Source organism: Nerophis lumbriciformis, linkage group LG01, assembly GCF_033978685.3.
Source record: "Nerophis lumbriciformis linkage group LG01, RoL_Nlum_v2.1, whole genome shotgun sequence".
Lineage (NCBI taxonomy): Eukaryota > Metazoa > Chordata > Actinopteri > Syngnathiformes > Syngnathidae > Nerophis > Nerophis lumbriciformis.
This window is the reverse complement of record NC_084548.2, coordinates 46,375,001-46,390,704: the sequence shown is the minus strand read 5'-3', so window position 1 is coordinate 46,390,704 and position 15,704 is coordinate 46,375,001. Positions and strand designations below refer to the sequence as shown.

The 15,704-nt window shown below is 38.6% G+C and overlaps 1 protein-coding gene across 2 annotated transcripts in view; it reads right to left on the bottom strand.

Annotated features, from left to right (window-relative positions):
- The window catches only part of LOC133622051 (segment polarity protein dishevelled homolog DVL-1-like), an 87,651-nt gene that overhangs the window by 4,545 nt on the left and 67,402 nt on the right, over positions 1–15,704 (bottom strand). The window contains exons 13-14 of one of the 2 annotated variants that reach the window (XM_061984594.1): positions 11,437–11,604; positions 11,139–11,354 (exon numbers count right to left, since the gene is read on the bottom strand). The exons of the other annotated variant lie outside the window; for it this stretch is intronic. Of the exons in view, the coding sequence (XP_061840578.1) occupies positions 11,139–11,354; positions 11,437–11,604 (384 nt within the window). The remainder of the gene's footprint in view (positions 1–11,138; positions 11,355–11,436; positions 11,605–15,704) is intronic. 2 annotated transcript variants of the gene reach the window in all.

The window sequence follows — 15,704 nt, the reverse complement described above, 5'->3', positions numbered from 1 at the left end:
AAACTGTAAATTGTCATGTCTCATGTTGTAATGGTATGCATGTTCGAAATAAACTCAAACCGCAAGTTTTGCAAAAAAAGAACAGTGGACCATGAAAACAGAATTTAAAGAGAACTGGACAAAGACATATGGCTTTATTTTGCCTCATCAAGTACAAAGACAATGGGTTTGACTTATTAAGATCCAAACACCACGCGCTGAACAGCGTGTGCAATCTATACATTTGTGTATACTATTAGTGGCCGTGTTTACTAACATTGAAAAGTGGTGCAGACCGCCTTATTTAAATAAGGATGTTGCGTGTACTTTACGGAGCATCACCACGGAAACACTTACTGCACATTCATGTGCAGGAGACATCTACCACTTTGTATGGGCATTTTATAGGCAGTAGTGCAGTGCATCTACATTGACATCACTTTTTTTTTTTTTTTACCGCTCGTTGGTGAGAGGCTGCACTTACTCCAAACTTACGCGTACAAAAAAAAATGCATACTTAATATATATTCTGTGGGACAAAAAGTTATTAAAAAATACTAAAGGACACCATTACGCATCAATTGAATTCATTTTAAAAAGCCCCTTAAATCATCCAGCAGCTATAAATTATAAAATGATGTTGCTGAATTGACGATATGGCAAATTTTTTATTACATCTCTGACCATCCAAAATGTTGACACACACACGTAGGACGAGAGGATTCTCTTCTGTCCATTGTCTGTTTGTGCAGCACGCGCATCGATCCAGTGTGGAACTGTCAGTTTGCACGTCTTTTCCACACGTGCAAAATAAACTGCAAAATAGCGCTCGCAAAACTGTGATGAATGATGATAAATCTCATTATGCGTGATAAATAACTATATTTACATTTTTCCTCCCCGTGTTGTGGGCGTGTTGATAATCAGCACATATTTTGCATATTGTTGAAAACAGTGGATTGCACGCCTTATTCTACTCAAGTAACAGATGCAATCCACTTTGCACACGTTTAGTAGTTCAGCTTTGCGTGTGCTATCAGGTTTGCACATGTTTTAGTAAACGCAAAACTTAAGTAGATCAGGCCCTATGTGTTTAATTTGTTCTGAAACAGTTGGAAAGTACGGCCCATGGGCTGTATGCGGCCTGTAAATATTTTCAACTTGGCCGGCTGGACGTTTACATATTATTCTTTTTAAACCTTTAACACCAAAACTGTAGCAGGCAATTTTATGTTAAGTACCGTTTACAAATTACTGCAAATCTTAAACTACAGAAATTATTTTAATGGTTGAAATCTGCGCTTTTGAGTGATAAACGCGTTATTACAGTAACGATAGGGACTACGTCACGGTAGCTCCATGCAGACGAGGCACGAAGTAGAGTGGGTGGGGTTTGTTTTATGTAGCAATCAGCGTAAGCAGTTTTTTTACAACAAAGTTCTGCAGAAAAGTGATATTAGATCAGATTGTGGACCTTTTTTTTCCTTGTGTTTGTTCCATTTTTATTGCGTTTTGCTTAATTGTAAAATATGTCAATTGAGGAGGTGGTTTGAGACGTGCTCTTTTATCCTTCACTACAACGAGCTAATGCAACAAAATTTCGTTCTTATCTGTACTGTAAAGTTCAATTTGAATGACAATAAAAGGAAGTCTAAGTCTAAGTCTAAAAAAGGAGTGATATTCATATGTTCCTGATATACAGCGTTTTATTATCCAAAGTTAATATTGTAAATACCACATTTGTGGTGTATTCTGCTGTATATTTATTTGAAGGCTAGACTGAGGGGTACAGGATCTGGCCGTGGAAAAAGACCCGGATGTTACAAGTTGGGCTCGAACGTGGGAAAACAGTAAAATAATACTTGCTTCGTGGAACAGCTCGCTGTCTGTTTGATCCCACTAAAAGACAAAATACAACATTGTGTCCGTGTCGTGGCAGCGGTAAGAAGCGGAGGATTTCATTGGGAGCAGCTAAGGTTTACGATTCAACCTCCAGAAGCGTTTGACTTTGCAAAGCCTCTATGAAATATTCAGAATGGTCAGCAACCTACATCTCAGCTCACAAGTCAACCAGGTATACACGCTAACTTACTGCATGGGCAATGAAGCGCATAACATACTGCGAGGTCAATCAATAACCAAAGCACAGAAGCAACAATATGATGACATAAAAAACACGTTTGAGTTATACTTTGTGCCGAGAAAGATTATAATCTACGAGATAGCTAGATTTAAGCAACGTGTACAACAAGCGAGACGGTGGATTCGTTTGTCACTGAAATGTACTCAGTAAACTGCAACTCTGTAGCACTCCGCGATTAATTAAGAAGAGATCGCTTTGTGGTGGAACTCAGAGACTCTAGCTTAGCAGAAAGCATGCAGCTAGACAAAAGGATCTGACACTGTAACAACATGGCAAGACAGCCAGAAGTAATACGAAAACAACAAACCGACCTCACAGGAGAGGCAAAGGGGAGAAATAAGACACATTGACAGTTGGATACAATAAACACAAATAGTACACACCTAGGACATCGTCACAATAATCCACAATACATGGAAAATTACAGTGCCCAGCCAAAGTTGTGACTTGCCACACAAGTGAAAAAACACACTATAGTAAAGTGTGTAAATCAGCTAAGTCGGTGCATGTGGTGGAAGTTAGTACAAGATGCTGCTAGGTGGATCGTTTGTTTTTAGGAGCACTAGATGCTAGCACAGACCCACGGTATGCGTACGTAACCATCAGAAACCACAAAGTCAGATAAAAGATTGACAGAGGAGCAGACGTTTACGCTATTTCAGCACAAATATATCACAAGATTGCTGATCGTGACTCAGAGCTAACAGAAACAAACCAGTTATGAGACAGGGTGGTAGAGCTCTTCTTGTAATTGTCAAAAAATAAACAAAAAAACCAGCACCCACACACAATCAAGCTGAAACTGAATGCAGACGCATTCTCACTTGCAACGCCGAGACGTGTTCCTTTTCCTTTATTAGGAAAAGTGAAGGAGGAGTTGGGAAAAATTTAAAAGATAGGAATTATATGAAAAGTAGAAGAGGTGTCCTGCAATGGTGGCAGAGCCGTCAAAAATGTCTCTGTGCGCATCTGCGTAGACCAGGGGTGGGCAATTAATTTTTACCGGGGGCCGCATGAGCAACCCGAGCACTGCTGGAGGGACACACCGACAATATTGCAATTACATTTTGCTCAAATTATTTTTGATATACTGTAAGATAAATAATAATAATAATAATAATAATAATAATATTAATAATTTCATTTAACCTAACTTAACTTTATACAAAAGCAGATTGCTTTTGATGGTTTTATTTTTAACACCGTCTTACACAACACTTCCTGCTGTACAATACAATGCAAAAATGTCAATTTCTGTCACTTTACCCTGCATCCTCTTTAAAAGTCCAACATTTTTACCCGTCAGATTTGGACAACCATCTGTTGTCACACCTGCCAGCTTGTCCCATTTCAGTCCTAACATGTCCAAACACGCATTTACCTATGTGAACAAGTCATAACCTGTGGTTGTCTCTTTAATTGACTGCATGGCTGCCAGCTCCTCCGGGATTTGAAAGTCTGCAGTTATCCCACGTAAGAAGATGAGCAGCTGGGCGGTGGTGTCACGTACATCGCAGCTCTCATCCAAAGCCAGCGAAAAACAGTCAAAGTCGGCCGTTCTGGTCTTCAGCTGAAGCTCCAAGTTTCCAGCGATGGTCTCAACCCGCCTCGTTACAGTGCGTCGGGAGAGTGACACGTTTTCAAATGTGCCCCTCTTCTCCGGGCATATCAGCGCAACAGAGTCCAATAAGCATTCCTTAATAAACTCTCCGTCAGAAAACGCCTTACTTTTTCTGGCGATTTTGTGAGAAATGACGAAACTTGTCCTGACAGCTGCATCTCTGGGGGTGTGAAATTTGGCAAAAAGTCCTTGTTGGGTTCGCAGTTTTACCATCAACGCATCAGCCTCCCTTGTGCGCGCTTCATCAGACAGATTCCGGTATTTTTCCTCGTGCTTCGTCGTGTAGTGGCGATTCAAATTATATTCTTTAAACACAGCAACCTGTGTACCACAAATTAAGCACACGGCTTTACCTTTAATTTATGTAAAGAAATACTTGGCAGTCCATGTCTTGTTGGAAACACGCCATTTGTCATCAACTTTTCTCTTTTTAGCATCTCGGGGGTAACCGTGCATCACTTGTCGCTGTGCACCTTCACTCACAGGTTACACACGGACATACGCCCATAAATAACACTTTTCAAAATAAAAGCAGCACAGTTATATTGCATGCACGACATAGATGTTTTTTTTTTAAATTTCTTTTGTAATTTGTGATTGCCACTGTTCACATTCACTCACAATCGCGCACGAGCATAGTCCACACGGAAGTAATACAAATAACGCTTTTCAAAACAAAATGCAGCACTGTTGTATTGCACACTCGACATAGATACTTTTTAAAATGTATTTTGTAATTTATGATTGGCCTCACGCGGGCCGGACAGGGACGCACAGGGCCGTAGAATGCCCAGGTCTGGCGTAGACCTTACCCGCCTCAACAAAGCGGTCTGCAGAGAGAAGTGCATCCTACCATCGGTGAAACAAACACTAAAGATCTCTTGCAGGTGCACGGTTCTTCAGGAAGTTGGACTCAAACAGAGGATTTTGGCAAATCCATTTGTCCCAAGAGTCATCAAGGTATACCTTCATAACACTGTTTGGGCATTTCCACTTTAACGAGCTATCTTTGGCATAGCCTCAGCACCTGAACACTTCCAGCGGCAGCTGTCCATGATCCTCGAAGGACTTCAGAGAGTGGTTTGTCACATGGATGATTTTCTTGTATGGTACAAGAATCCAGAGGAGCATGACACCAGACTTCATGCAGTTCTACGCAAGCTATATGAAACTGGTTAAGTGTTACTTAACATAGACAAGTGTGAATTGAGTAGTGAAGTGAGTGACCCATATCTTTTTCTGTTATCATATAGAGCTACCCCATTGGCTAATGGCTGCAGCCCCGCCCAGGGCCGAGGGCTTCAAACAGCAGTTCTCCAACACCCTTCTCTCATATGCCCAAAAGTACCAGATGTTACTGCTGTTGTACAGAAGGATAGGGAGAGAAAACTAAAACACAATTTTTAACAAGAGACATCGTGTTAGGGATTTAGGTCAATTCATATCAGGACAGTGTAGATCACCAAGACACAAGGCACTGTAGTGGAAGCTCATGGCACACCTCGCTTATATCTGCTGCACAGTCCTAATGGTACTATCGGAAGAAAGAGACATCAACTTATTCCCATGCCAGAGAATGATGTTGAGAGACAAGTTCCCTGTACCAATCGCCATCAGAGGGGCTCCCTCTTTCAGCACCCAAACCATCAGATTCTTCAAAAAGGCCAGAAACTACACATTCAAATTTTTCTTGGTGGATGGGAGTTAATGTGTGAATTTTGTTTTGTTGAAAAGTCGAAGAAAAAAAACAAGTGTTTTGTATTTTCAAATGATTTCAATGCTGTTGAAAAATGTACAGTGGGTTGGTATGAGTTTGACAGGTTAAAGAAATACCTTGATATAGCTCCAAATTCTTCCACTGCGGCGTGGCGCAGTGGAAGAGTGGCCGTGCGCGACCCGAGGGTCCCTGGTTCAATCCCCACCTAGTACCAACCTCGTCATGTCCGTTGTGTCCTGAGCAAGACACTTCACCCTTGCTCCTGATGGGTGCTGGTTAGCGCCTTGCATGGCAGCTCCCTCCATCAGTGTGTGTGTGAATGGGTAAATGTGGAAGTAGTGTCAAAGCGCTTTGAGTACCTTGAAGGTAGAAAAGCGCTATACAAGTACAACCCATTTATTTTTTGTTTTTGTTTTAAAGGGAAGATGTGGTGTAAGACTGAGGGGCGCAGGATGTGGCATGGGAAAAAGACCCAGACGTAACAAGTTGGGCAGGAACATGAGAAAACAACAAGACTTGCTGTCTATTTGAAACCACTAAAAGACAAAATACGACAACATTCTTCATGTCTATTCTGGGTGTCTTATTAAGTGAAATACTATTAAAAAAACTTTTTTTTTGAGGTGGTCTGTCATGACGTTTTTATTTTTTAGCATTATATCAGACATAGTTTGTATTGTATTCCGGAAAAGGGGTCCCAAGCACTTATCCAGCAAATTATTATATGCACACACCGGCCTCCAGACACATTTTTTCTATCAATGTAACCCCTGAGACAAAATGACCCTATAGTAAAGAGTGCCAGCGCAAAACGACATAAGGACACAAAGCATAGCAATTGCCAACAGAAATATCCACAGGACACAGTTGAGAAAAACTAAATGTCATATTCAAGTCTTTCTGTATTTTCCACAGAACATATGATGGAGCTAATTTAAATAAAGTTATTAGGTTATTGTTAAATCCCTGTTAGTGTAAGTGCACACTTCTGCCTTTTGTGGCAGAGGGCATGGGTTTGATTCCTGGCCAAGGCTGCGTCAGGAAGGGCATCTGACGTGAAAACTAAGCCTAAACCATTGAGGGGATTGACTGGTTGTGGTAACCTCTAACTGGGGAAAAAGGTGAAAGAGGATTTGGTTATCACCTCTGCCAGGAGGTAATGTAACCGTTGCAGTTTATCAATTAGCAAAATAACTTAAAGTTACGGGCCAATTTTCATTAAACCTTCAAGCTATATCTGAAATGGCAAAATAAACTAAAATAAGTTTGAGAAAACCTGCTTTATAGAATAGAATGTAAATGGTGACTTACTTACAAAAATACATTAAATAATAGAAGGTTGTCGGCCGATTTTCATTAAACTTTCAATATCTGAAATGGCAAAAAAACTAAAATAAGTTTGAGAACCCCTTCTTTATATAGTATAATGTAAGTGATGACTTACTTACAATCAATATTAAATAATAAATATTGTTATTCATAAAACTTGATAGCAGTTTCTACAAGATGCATACACTGCAAATACAGAATGAGGCATGCTCCATGGGAATTTAGAAAAAATGTAATACATACATACATGAATGTAGTGGCTGACAGATTTGATGTACTCAAATGTTTGTATATGATGGTTTGAATAACTTCCTGTCCAGCTATTTACATAAATCATTTAGTATTCTGGGTTTTTGTAATGTTCATAAAAAAATATTGAAAAAGAACATGATAGACCTGCATCAGAAGATGACAGATACATATACTGGTATGTAAGTTTTGTGCTTACTAATTATTGTTCAATGTTGAAAATAGTGATGAGGTGTTACACATTATTGCATTGTCATTACCTAACATTGCAGCTTTCCCTTTACCAAAGAAGCCCAACAGTACTGGGTTCAAACGGTGCATGATCGCCCTCTATCAGTGACAAAATAGTACTAGCTGAAACTGGTTGTCTTGCACCACCATACACCTCCCCAGTACAGTGCAAACACAGGCCCAGAAAAGGTTCAGAGAGAAAAATGGATACATGACACACACAGGACAAAAGACGACACATGGACAGGGAATACGCTACATCGGATGGAACGTTGAGCACAAGACAAGCACAAGACAAAAAGCTAAAGAGAATTAAGCTGATGAATGAACACTGGCATAGAGAAGAATGAGCAACAGAGGTGAAGAGGAGTCGGATGGAGGCATGTGGGGGTGTTGCAGGCTTACCCATTTTCCCAGTGTCCTGGGACTACCTCCTCCTTCAGTCTACCGTTGCCCAGCAGAAACAAAGGGAACAACACAATTACACACACCTTCCCCGCTATCTAAAGTACGGTAAATGTACTGTAATAGCCCCAGTTAGGGATGGGAGTCAAAAACCAGTTCTTGTTTGGAACCAGTTTGCAGTGTTCGATTCCTGGGAATCATTTGCCAGTTTTGTTACCAATTCCCTTAGCGATGCCTGTGGACAAGTGTAACGCCATCACGCACAACGCGGAAGCAGCACTAAAACTGGAATTATTCACGAGAAAGGATAACAGGGCAACTTGCAAAACTTGCAAAGTGTATATTTAATCAAAAAGAGAATATATTAGCAGAAACCTTAGCATATACACAATATAAAAACTTTGAATAAATGACAAGTTTTCGATCCCGCCCGAGCCGGAAGTGAATCTTCACCAACAGCAACAGGGGCAATTTATTGCAGGTAACTAACTAACTAAGTAACTAAATCAATAACACTGCCTGTCATGTTATCAACTCATTGTATAAGCTGCTGTTATTAATTTTAAACATGAAATTAATACTTATCATGCAAATCGAGATGAAACAGTGTCTGACTGGCAGGCTACACGCGCCTCCTCCTTTCTCAGTGTGAGAATTGTTATTCATAGTGGAGACATCGTAATTAGTCAGAAAAATCACATATCCTTTCTGGAAAAAAACAGATATGCTTAATTTTCTGCAAAACAATTATTATTGATTATAGCTCATGGTTGCAGAATTGCACAATGTGCACTTTTATTCGACTTAACTCGCTTGTACTTGTCACTAGCTGACATAGTTTTACTTTTGAGTGGTCGGCTCATATATTCAGTCAGTCTGCCCCAGGGCAGCTGTGGCTATGTAAGTAGCTTACCACCACCAGGTGTGAATGATGGGTTCTACATGTAAAGTGACTTTGGGTACTTAGAAAAGAGCTATATAAATCCCAGTTATTATTATTATTATTATTATATTATTTTAAAAATAATCATTGTATGTAATATTTTGTTCATTTCTACAATAGACTATTCATTTTGTTACTATATTAATTACTTTCAAAAATATTTTTTTCTGAGGAACCCTGACCCTGGCACCCCATGAAGGTTGTCGGACTCTTAAGACCTCACTGATGAGTTTGTACATTCATGTTTCTTCTAAACTAAACAAACTTAATGCTAATCAACTTATATTTTTATCCAGATGAGAATCGATAAGAGAATTGATAAGAGAACCGAAAAAACTAATCGTTAAGCAGAATTGAACGTGGAATTGGAACCGGAAAAATCTTGTCAATTCCCACCTCTAGTCCAGTATACACAGTTAAAGTTAAAGTACCAATGATTGTCACACACACACTAGGTGTGGTGAAATGTGTCCTCTGCATTTGACCCATCCCCTTGTTCACCCCCTGGGAGGTGAGGGGAGCAGTGGGCAGCAGCGTTGCCGCGCCCGAGAATACAGTATACCCTACGGATGACTCATCTGACTAAAACTATATATTGAATTATGGAAACTTGCCTTTAAGAAACGCACCCCATGAAGCACAAAGCACGTCATTTCACACTCATGCTTGTACAGAAAATAATAAACATGGATTCATGATACTGTAACTGAAAACAAGATGACGTCTGGACTGCTCCTGCTGAGGTTAAAGAACCCTGTTTGCCTCAAATGTCTAATTTTGTTCTTATGTTGCACACAATACCTTCTAACAACTTGAGGTTTAGTGCCTTAAATAACTGACAGACTAGAGCTGGCTACTTTTGTAAATGCACCAATAGTGTTGTTCATGGTTTCTGCTAATATCAGTAGTGCCTTTATGCCTAATTAATACAATTCAAATGATCTCAAAGCACTTTACTAATGTATTGCTTTTAAAATTTGAGCAAAGGTAGCATTTGATTTAAAACCTATGAACCTGAAGGCTGCTACATCTTCTTTAAAAACACACTTATTTGCGCTGGCATTTAAAAGACCCTAAGCTGGACACATTTATGGACATTTTTATGTTTTTATTTAGACTTTTTTACTATTTTTATGGATATTTATTATTTTATTTCATTTATAGTGCTTATTGTGCAGTGCTAATTTAGTTTTTACCATTCAAATGTATTTGTTTGTTTATCTGTCATTTCATTGAATGTTCTGTACCTATTGTGATTTTTATTATATGTATATTTTTTATGTTTTACCTCTCTGTTTTTAATTTGTACAGCACTTTGGGGCAGTAGTGGCTGTTTTTAAATTGTGCTATTAGATTTAAACTAGTGCTGTCAAAAAATTAAATTTTTAATCAATTGAATCAAAGGTTTTCTGTGGATTATTTTTTATTAACAATGATTAAATATCATTAATTTGTCATCTTTAATAATAGTTTTTCATTTAGAAAGAGCAAAGGGACTTTAAGAAAGAATGGAATAAACATGCACTTGATGTGTTTAGTAAACACCTTTGACATAATGTTTGTTTTATAAACAAACATTTATGCACATTAATGTGTACCGGTTACTCCTTTGGTATTATTAATTCAGGTATTAGGCTGGAAGTGCTTTGGTGAAATGAAAACCTCCAGAATGTGCATAATATTTTGCTGGTCGACTGTTTCATCATGTTATGAATAGGGCCAACGTGCTGTTTAGCATCTTCCATACTGAAATGTTTGGTTCAACAGCCTGTCACTACCACATCAATTGCCCAACTATGCATGGCATTTCAGGAATTTTGAGTCATTATGTGCCACAGGTCTGTTAATTGCGTTACAATTTTAAACAATTTCATTAATAATGATGATGTATTCATCCACAATAAAGTGTTAATTTTGACAGCCCTATTTTAAACACCAACTGTAACCACACAGTAAGACCCAACAGTTCTTTAGCTTTTCACTTTCCTTCAGTGCAGAGAACAACAAGCATGCAACTTTAACACAAAACATGTTAATTCAATATGAAAACAAAGAATGATGGATAGAGATGAATGGGTTGATTCTTAAATATGGAGATTTGCAATCTCATGTCTGATCAGACCTGTTTGTGCACACCCAGTACTGAAGAGCTGCATGATGCAAGATGCTCATGCATGCATTTATTAACTGAGGCAGTGCCATTGACCTTCAGCAGAAGCCCTGCTCCAAAAAATACTGTAAATACACTGTTTTGAAGAAGATTTGATACAAATATTGTTTTACTTATCTGACCTTTGATCTTGGCTCATATGTGATTTTAAACTCTGTTGAGTTTTAAAGTGCTGTACAATTCCTAACATTTACAGGACTACTTGTACTACTACAATACCAAGCCGAGAAGCTAACAATAGCATCATCAAGTGTGCCTTTTACATTCAGCATGTCATGTGGCATGGTGAGTCAAATGATCTCATTAATTCCGGTTGGAAAAATTCTCTTGATCCAACTTGTCATCGCTCACCCTCACTGTGCTGGCTGCCTGCACTCCCACTGTGGAAACTGTGGCATGGGTCCGAGTATCCAGGCGGGAAGCTGGGGGGTGCAGATGGGAAGGGAGGGTAGGGGAAAGGCTGCCCACCCATTGGCCAGGGGTTGGTGGCGGGAGGAAGCGGTGCCAACGCCTCCTGCTCGGGGCCGCCTCCATTGGAGCCCTCATTTAAATTGAGTGACGCCATGTCTTATTGGACAGGAAGAGAAAAATACTAAGCAGAATGTCTCTATTGATAAAAAAATACACTATAAACCTTGTTATACTATACTTTGGCAGAGGTCCCCGAAGGTGTAGTAGCATTGTTCAGAGAAGGTGATCTTGTTGACAGTGTGTCTCAGGTAGCCATGTTTCAGCAGACTGCTCGCATACTTCCTGGCATCCCGTCGGTCTTTGAAGCCCTCTACTCGAGAATAGAGCCAGTCTACCACGTCAGCGCCTAACACAGAAACCCAAATCACACTTGAACTCTATTAACATATAAAAGAAAGTCAGTCGGTAGTAGTTGGATGAACTTTAATTTTCTTTGACGCTGTCATGACTCCTTAGTTGTGGTTACAATGATACAATGACAGTTGTGCTGCTTTATATAACAATTTACAACAATTGTGTTTGCTTTTTAACTGAGGGCAGCGTTTAGCAAGGCACCTCTAGAGAGCATGCACTCATTAAACAATTAATTAGTTACAAAAGCAAAATATAGTAAGAACTGTTTTAAAATGTCAACTGCATTGCTTTACTCACAAGAAGAGGATAGTTTGTCCCTCTCATGCTTCTAATAAAGGTAAACAAATTGTTATAATCAGCTCTCAGTAGGATGCAATGCAGTTGTACACCACTGCAAACTACAACCACCATAATAAGCAAACAGTTTTAGAAAGCTAAAACTGTTAGTTGATAAACTTGATATTTTTCAAATTAATATTCACTATCAGGTTGACAATTTGGGTCTCCAATGAACCGAAAATGCATGTTTTTTGGGATGTGGGGGGAAACCCACGCACGCACAAGGAGACCACACAACCCCACATAGAAAGGCAGGGCCGGCCCATGGCATAAACACTCTATGCGGTGGTTTAGGGCCACAACCACTCGGGGGGTCACATGATCATAGCGACCGGTCACTTCAGTAGCTCATTATCAACAGTGTCGTTGTGCTCTGTAGGTTCTTTGTTCTACTTTGGTGGACTGAATTGTCTCAACTTAACCTATTCAGCTGTGAGCCAACATGTTCTTTGTAATAGTGTTGGTTAGGTTTAGCAGCATCATGGCAGCGCCCTATTGAGATAATTGATGATTTTTGCTTCGAACGCCGTCATCGTGACAGATTTACACCGTATTTGTATTGAGTTTATTTTGTAGCCACACCTTTTCCCTCATAATATAATTTCTAAAGAACATTTGTTTCTTCATTGTTTTTGTCCATTTAGTATTTTGTTTACTTTTTCAATAAATGCAGAAGCAGCAATGGGAGGTATTGAACACTTTTTATTTTCGACCTACAGCCTATTTTTATACCTTTTCATATAAACTTCAGACATTATCTGGACTATAAAAATATGACTATTTAACATATTGGATTGAACTGAATTGTAGTTGTCAATGTAGTCTTTTTGTGATATACATAACTTGTAAAATATAAATAATACATACTTTTTTAATATCTAATTATAAACATACTTGAAGTGTATTTTTGTTGGTTTTGTTTTTTTTGCACACACTACCATAGTTTACTTCTGGTCGCCAGTAATAATACACAGTAAATAGGAATTATTAACTATAAATTTAATATTTTCATAGCTAGAGCATTAAAATAATTTTACAACTTTCTAAATATTTTTTCTAGGCATTAAATACTACCCACATAGTCACTTTTACAAGCTGCAAGCTTCGAAGAGCGATGTGGCGGTAAAACTGTACTACAATATAGAAATGTAATTGATATCAAAATAAAATTTGTTTGATAAATATATATTTTTTGGTCCGAAAAAAACAAAGAAGGAAGCATGGTTGGTTGCATGAAAAAAAGGCACTCGTAAGCTGTGTCTTAATTCGGAGGCTGCATCCTTCCAAGGACCCAGCACATGCGGTCGGCAAAGTGTGGGTCGTGGCAAGAGTACTCCAGCAGCGGAAATGAATTGAGACAGTCTAGCCTAAAGAACATTTCCTGGTTACGTCAGTAGTCCCCGCCTCTTACATTTACGTCATGTATCTGCTGCTCAGTCGCGCGAAGTTGAATAATAACGAATTTAAGAGAAGAATGACGAATTGTTGGATTTTCCTGCGGTTAGAGCCGACCGATCATGGGAGTTGGTTGTCATGATGATGTGTCACGTGTTGACAAGCATTCTAAAGTTGTTCTTCCTAATTGTTAGTTAATGATGGATTTATTTTTATTATTGTGAATAGTTTTTGTAGTGGGACAGGTACCTTTAAAAACATGCAGACAATCCAGAAAATGTCCCCGAAAAAATCCTCACGGTCTATCCATACAGCAACACTATACAATCCTATTTAGCAGTGACTTTATTTACGGTATATGTGATTTACAATTGGTGTAGTTTTCTAATCTTGTCAAATAGATTTTATTATAGCCAGTAACAGTAAATATTGGGATAGCATAATAATATTATCATATAATTATTTGCAATGAATGCAGAGGAAATGAATCACAACAATTGTAGTTTCAGCACATGGGTGTATTCATTTATACAGGTTATCAATATACTTTGTTTTTAAATGATCATCCAAATACAAATCCATACACATGTTTGGTGTAATTTATTTTTAGTCTGATGTCCTTTAAATTGCCTTTTTCAAGTATGTGTCCTCCTTGATTGTTCTGCACAGCAAATAAAAAAACAAAACAGAAAAGGTTAACACAAGATCATGTTAATCATTTATCGAACTAAACATTTTCAAATAACATGCAAATGTAAAATGCAAAAAACAGCTATAACTAATATCGGCATATTGATGCAGACACTTAGAATAATTCACTATTCCGGCCACACATTAACAGAACATAATTAAGTAAACTTCTTGCGGTCTAAAAAAGTAAATTTAAAGATGTACGGCTTTACTTCCAAAGGTTAAAAAAAGCTCCGGGCACAAAACTGTCTGCAATGGATATATGGCTCCCCTCGGGGTACAGAGAGGAGCAAAGAGCTAGGAGGTCTTTCAACATTACGATAGTAAAGGGGCCTAATTTTAACACAAATGTATATCCCTATTGTCACCCCAGCTTGACATGTCTGCTTTTAGCTGTTTTAAATTAATGAATAAAGCTATACTTACATTTTAAAGTCGCTCTTTCCGCTCCACATAGCGTCGCTATGTTGAAAATCATTTTCAGAGTTGAGTGTGCAAAGGATCTCGGAATACGAAAGGACGTGAAGTGTACACAGATGCACACTTTCTGCTAATGGGAAAAAAAGGAACATTTGTCGGCCGGATTCGAAGGACACTTGGAACTTTTTTTGAATTGGGACAGCCTATGTGCACCGCGATGACGCCAGCACCCCAAAAATACACACTGCGAAGGATGCAGCCGCCGATCTGCTAAGCTAGCAAACCAGGAAGGATCAGTGAACAAGGGGAGGGACACACTAACAGTATCAACAGTATCAGGTAGTCGTATCTCGTATTGCGCCATCTCCCTGTCTCACTGTTGATTATCTGCATGGAGTGAGAAGAGAAATCAAAAATGAGTGCTGCAGAGAGCGAATAAGTTGTCGATAAAACAGGAAAAGTCACCTCGACAGTGTGGCAGTTTTTTGCACTTTTTTAAACGGACTGTAATCCTTCAACACGCTCATCTTTTGTTTTTAACCCACGTCCGTTCCTTATTCGGATGTACGGAAACAACAAGTAGGAATTAAAGTGCAGGACTGTATTACTAAAATAAATAACAAAATGTAACACGTGTTACTTTAAAATAATAGTTTTGTCCAAAAATGTATTTAAATAATACTTACTGCATAACATAAATTAATTTCCAAATAAATTAAATTTTGATTTTAGAATTTTGTTTAGATTGATTGTTTGAAGTGTTTCCCATGGTTGTGTTGAGATTTTCTTTCTTTTCTGCCTTAATATATGTGGGGGATTATAATCAGAGGAAAGTTACATTTAAAATAAACATTAACATTTAATATATTTTTCTCTTGGTCCAGATTTTCAATAGGTCATAAAAAATATCAATAATTATCGCTATCAACCAATTTAAAAAACTAAAATCGTAATAACATGTTTTCAGCCATATTGCCCAGCCCTAACTACAATACCTACTAGGCTGCAGTCAGCTCTAAAACCCCTAGCGTGTTACACAAGTGATATCAAACACCAGAAAAGGGCCCACAAACAACTTCTTGTTTAGGGCCACAAAAAGTCAAGGGCTGGTCCTGCACAGAGGCCATGACGGAGAGTCATGCTCATGATCTCCTGACTACCAACTGCCAACTGCTAACATGCTCATTGCTAGGCCAAAGGGCAGCCGTAAATTTAAACATTAATAAGCAAGTTTATTTGGCAATAATT